General features: G+C 35.6%; 1 protein-coding gene across 1 annotated transcript; it reads left to right on the top strand.

Moving 5' to 3' along the window:
* Positions 1-281: 281 nt before the first annotated feature.
* LOC141641904 (putative F-box protein At1g65770) lies at positions 282-1,535 on the top strand. Its single transcript, XM_074450548.1, has one exon. The coding sequence runs from the start codon at positions 282-284 to the stop codon at positions 1,533-1,535; it is 1,254 nt and encodes a 417-aa protein (XP_074306649.1).
* Positions 1,536-6,000: the final 4,465 nt, after the last annotated feature.

Raw genomic sequence — 6,000 nt, 5'->3', positions numbered from 1 at the left:
TGTGGTTGGTTTTAGTAGAATTTGAGAGAAAAGTGTCTAGAAAGATAAATGAGTATAAATATGCAAAGGACATTATCGTCTTTTGGAATGAAAACGTCGACGATATTTACAAAAACGTCGACGATGTTTACAAACCGGGTTTTCAAAAAATTAAGAAGGGTTAAGACATTAGGAAAGTCTAGCAAGCAAAGACGGAAACCCTACTAGGTTTAGGAATTAATTCCAATACTACCTATATAGAAGCCGTGGTTTCTTTCAGTATTCCACATTGTTGTGTTTCGATGGCTTTGAGAGGTAAGAAGAATGGCTCTAAGGGTAGTGCCGCTTATGATTGGGCTAATCTGCCTTGTGACATTATAGCATATATCTTTGAGCATCTAGATGACTACCGTATTGATCAACGAAGGGCTGCTTCGGTTTGCGTAGCCTGGCGTCGTGCCGGGTCTCTCCTTAATTTCAAGAAGCCTTCCATTATCAAACTCCCTTTTATTGGCACCTGCCCTGCATATAACGACATTGCTAACTCTCTGTGTCGAATAACCTCAATAACCCCAAATTCGTTGTATTTTTTCATCTCCCCGGCCTTATATCGGACCCAAACTCGGGTTTGGCTGATTCGTGTGGAAGAGATTGGAACGAATAAATGGTTACTTCATCCACCATCTTCTTGGGATCATCAAGAAGAGTATAATTTTAATCTTGTCGACCAACATAAGATCTTGGGTGTGGCTAAGGTATATTTGTCCGATCCGTTGAGCAGGCCTCGTGTTCGTAAAGTTATTTCAATAATGTCCGATTTGGGAAATCGGTTCTTAGTATTGTTTGGTGATAAAGGAAAACTAGCTTTGTGGTCAGAAAATAGTCATCAGTGTAGTTATATCGACACTAGTAATAATTACGAGTTTGAAGATATTATAAATCTTCGAGATCAAATATATGCAATCGACACAATTGGTAGGCTTGTGATAATTAATCCGACTACACTCGATCTTGTTGAAGTCGCTTCTTCTCCCAAGGGAATAATAATCGAATATGATGTTACAATAATGTATCTAGTGTGCTCGGACGGATTCTTGTATTTAGTATATAAAGGTTTTGTGGGTGCCGAAGCATGGTGGAAGGAATATACGTATTTCAATAGAAGGCATTCCTGGAAGGACGTTAGGACACTAATTGAGAGGAATAATGGTTGTCCAATTGGCAAGCCAAAGAAAATGGATGTCGGAGTTTTGATGTTCGACAAGCAAAGCCGTGCGTGGGTAAGAGTCGAAAACTTAGGAAACAAACTGTTTTTCATAACCGAGTATGCTACCTTTTCCCTTACTGCCAAACAACTAGGATGGAGTAAAGGGAGTTTCATTTGCTTTATGTGTAAAGATTTCCATTATGGCCCGGATTTTGGTAAGGATCCTTTCCTCTATAAAGTCGAAGGTAACGTCTGTCGGAAACAAGGGGACTTTCATTCTTATATCACGGTTGATTTTGGTCGTCCTCCAAAATGGGTTCGCCCTATGCTACATTCGACCAGAATATAAAATTGTAAAAATCGCAAAAAAAAAGGAATAGAAAGAAATGCCGGAAAGGTAAGCAGGAACGATATGTAATTACTCCATCGTCCCAGTCATTTGTTTGAGATGGAATTTGTCATTATTATTGCTCTAATGATATCAATGCTATAACTGACCTTGAAATTCCGCATCTATCTAAGAAAGACTCGAGCGCATGAAATAGAGGCAAAATGATTCACTAAATTTACCTACAGAGTATTATTTTTCTTGCTTTGACTCGTTTAAGTCATCGAGCCAAGCTTTACCAAATCCGAGCTCGAATTGCGTGTGAACTATCTCGTTTGATTATCACCCCTAGTTGAGACGGAAGGAGTCATACTAGCTCATTACTCTAATGAGCCTGAAGGCAGAGGACTAGTGCTTTCACGAGATCGAACCAGCGAGGCAACAGCAAGCAATTGTGGACAGGCGGAGGGCCAATATCCGGATTTCGACAAATATTTTTTGTACCAAATAATTGCGACGCGGTTTTAAGTTAAAGACAAGAAAGACGTGACATACTATAATTTCACTTCATTGCCTTCCAAGTCCCAACAGGGTTCCTTCGCAAAAAATAACGATGCAAACAGTTTGTTTGGAATTGCGACGTGTTTTCTAGCCTCTCGTAAGCTGTTATTTTTTTTTTTTTGCAGTGTAGATTGAAATCTTAGGTCTTATGTAGAAGTAAGGTCTCCTGAGAGACGGTCTCTTAATAAGCTTTATTGAGAGACCATTGTACAATCTTAAGAAAAAGTGGTACTAAAGATAATAAAATAGGTACAAATGATGATTAATAATAAAATGGGTACATTTATTATGTAAATAGGTACGTAATTACTATGTCACGATCAATAATAAAAAGGATACGAAATACAAATAAAAAGGTATGAAAGATTGGTCTCTCAATAACTTAGTGAGAGACCGTCTCTTCCAAGTTTTAGTGTATTTAGAAATATTTCTAAAAAATTGATGATGAAGACATAATGTTCTGTTTCTTTTTAGGAAAATACTCCCTCTATTTCTTTATACTCGACTTTTTCACATTTCGAGACACTTACTTCTCTCTTCAATATCTCTTAAAATATAAGACTAAATAATATGATATGTATACTCATATGAAAGAGCATTTCGTAAGGAATTTAATGGTAACATTTTTTTTAATTTTTGAGCAAATGTATTTCTCTAAATATTAAAGTCAAAGTCTTGCCTCGTAAATGTAAAACGTCATATACTAAAAAATGGAGGGAGTAACCGTTTACACGTAAATTATTAGAATTACTCAAAAATTTATATAGAGTAGCAAAAAAACGGACAATTTTTTTTGGTGTAACGGGGGGCTCGTCCCCGGCCGATGAGATTTTCAAATTTTTAGATAGATTTCTCGAGTGTACTCTACAGCTAAAAAAAATTGTTGTAAAATATTAGATTGTCAAAAAATAGTACTCCCTCCGTTTCGGTCATTTATTGTCCTTTGGTTTTGGCACAAAGACCAAGAAAAGGAGGAGGAGGCCAATTACTAAATGACAAATAGAATAATTGAGTGTCAATGATCAAATTATTCGTCAAATTTATTCTTAAAATAGAAAGGACAACAAATGACGAGACATCCAAAAGTGGAAAAGGACAATAAATGACCGGGACAGAGGGAGTACAGATTAATAGACAAATATCCCCCTTATTACTAAGGGCTTGCCTGGAATCCATGAAATAATCAGTTACCTTATCAATTTCTAATTTCCAGCTACCTTATCAGTTACCTTTTCAGGTTTCAGTTAGTTTTTCAGTTTTCAGCTATCTTTTCAGTTAATTTTACCAAACAAAGCCTTAAATTTATATATGAAAATAAATTAGATTTTCATTTATTAAACTAATTTTCCATTTAAAATAATTTATACATATAAACTGTATCTTATATTATTAATTTCGTGACGAAAAAAGAATTTATTAAAATAAATTGAACTAGTTAAAATATTTTCATAAAAAACACAATTCGTGTAATTATTCAACTTTTTTAATTAATTTTAATATTAATTATTTTTTATAAAAATTTGTGACATATAAATCTAAAATCTAAAACTAATACAGTAAAAGTTAAAATGCCTATATTTACCGCGCATTTGCACGAGATCTACACGAGTTATAAAGTAGTAATTACTTAATCAGATCGTCCCAATCAACAACTCTCCTATAGGACCGTCCTATAACATAAGACTGGCCCAATAAGAGAAAGTCCAAGTACAAGTCATTACTATTTCAAACATTTTATTTTATTCTGATAACTGTATAACTTATTTTGAAAACTAATATATTTAAATATATATATATATTATCAACTTATAATATTAAATTATTAAAATAAAAATATTATTTTATATTTTTACTAAGTAATTTTGATGGGCTTTATATTGTTGGACTAGTCTTACCTAAATTTAAGTCTTACACAACAATTTGTGTTCCTATATAAAGCGATCTTAAGGTTACTTCATACTTGTAGTTACTTATAGTCATAGAAATCTCATGGAAAAGTAAGCCCATTCAAGGATCCAAAAAGTAAAGATCCCTCCCAAGTCCCAACAAAATTTTAGGTTTTGTAAATGAAAGTTATACTAATACGTCTAATACCAATAGAGGAAGGAGCCGTGGTTTCTGATGGCTTTGAGTTGTACGAGGCACGGCTCTTCGGGTAGTGCTTATAATTGGGCTAATCTGCCTTGTGACATTTTAGTATCTATCTTTGAGCATCTTGATGACTACCGTATTGATCAACGTCGGGCTGCTTCGGTTTGCGTAGCCTGGCGTCGTGCCGGGTCTCTCCTTAATTCCAAGAAGCATACCATAATCAAACTTCCTATTATTTGCACTTGCCGTGCATATAACGACATCGCTAACTGTTTGTGTCAACACCGCAACAATAATTTTGAATTGAGTCCAAATTCGTTCTATTTTTTCATCTTCCCGACTTTAAATCGGATCCAAACTCGGGTTTGGCTGACTCGTGCGGCAGAGATTGGAGCGAATAAATGGTTACTTTGTACACCCTCTTATTGGAATAATCGAGCAGAGTATAAATTTAATCTTGGCGACCAACATAAGATCTTGGGTGTGGCTAATGTATATTTGTCCAATCCGTTCACCAGGGCTCGTGTTCGTAAAGTTATTTCAATAATGTCCGATTCGGGAAAACGGTTCTTAGTATTGTTTGGTGATAAAGGAGGTGATAAAGGAAAGCTGGCTTTATGCTCAGAAGATAGTAAAAAATGGAGTTATATCGACACTGGTAATTGCGAGTTTGATGATATTATAAATCTTCGAGATCACTTGTACGGAATCGACACAATTGGTAGGCTTATGATGATTAATCCGACTACACTCGATCTTATTGAAGTCGCGTCTCCTCCCAAAGGAATAGAATATGATGTTACAATCAGGTATCTAGTATGCTCGGACGGATTCTTGTATTTAGTATATAAAGGTTTTGTGGGTGCCGAAGCACGGTGGAAGGATTATAGGTATTTCAATGGAATCCAATCCGTGACAGAAATAACGAGACTACTTCTTGCGGGGGAGTGTCCTCCTAAAATTGACGAGCCAAAGGATGTCGGAGTTTTGATGTTCGACAAACAAACCCGTGCGTGGGTAAGAGTTGAAAACTTAGGTAACAAAGTGTTTTTCATAACTAAGTATGCTAGCTTTTGTGTTACTGCCAAACAACTAGGATTGAGTCGAGGGAGTTTCATTTGCTTTATGTGTAACGATTTTGGTTATGTCCTGGATTTTGGCAAGGTTCCAATTATCTACAAAGTCGAAGGGAACGTCTGTCGGAAACAAGAGGACTTTCATTCTTATATCACTGTTGATTTTGGTCGTCCTCCAAAATGGATTCGCCTTATGGTACATTCGAGTAAAAAGAGAAAATCGCGAAAAAGCTAAAGAAAGAAGGGCCGGAAAGGTAAGTAGGCAACCGTACAACTTCAACTGAGTTATTGCATTGTCTATACGAACAATATGTAATTTACTCCTTCGTCCCAATCTTTTAATTTGTTTGAGACGGAAAGAGTCATTCCTCTAATAATGAGCCTAGACGCCTGGTGCAAACAATATTGGAACTTCCATGATATCAATGCTATCTAAGAAAGACTCGAGTCCTTCAAATAGAAGCAAAAGGGTTTTCCATTTATTCGCGGGTTTAGTCTCATCAGTAATATAGCCAAGAATAGTTCGTTGATGGTTCGTAGCGTGTTCTTTCAAAGGGTGCAAGTGATTTGTGAACGATCTTTGGAATCAATCAGAGGTAGATTTTATCTCAATTAAACGAAAGATCCCCTCAAAAGCTACATGAAGATAGCGATAATAATACGAGCCGAATTGTAGATTGTGTTTTGAGATACCTAGTTTATAAGAAAAATTGTTTTTTTTTTGTTTTTATTAAATTGGTTTTCGATTATTTATATCT

This window comes from Silene latifolia, chromosome 2, assembly GCF_048544455.1.
Source record: "Silene latifolia isolate original U9 population chromosome 2, ASM4854445v1, whole genome shotgun sequence".
NCBI lineage: Eukaryota > Viridiplantae > Streptophyta > Magnoliopsida > Caryophyllales > Caryophyllaceae > Silene > Silene latifolia.
This window is presented reverse-complemented; position numbering and strand designations above follow the sequence as displayed.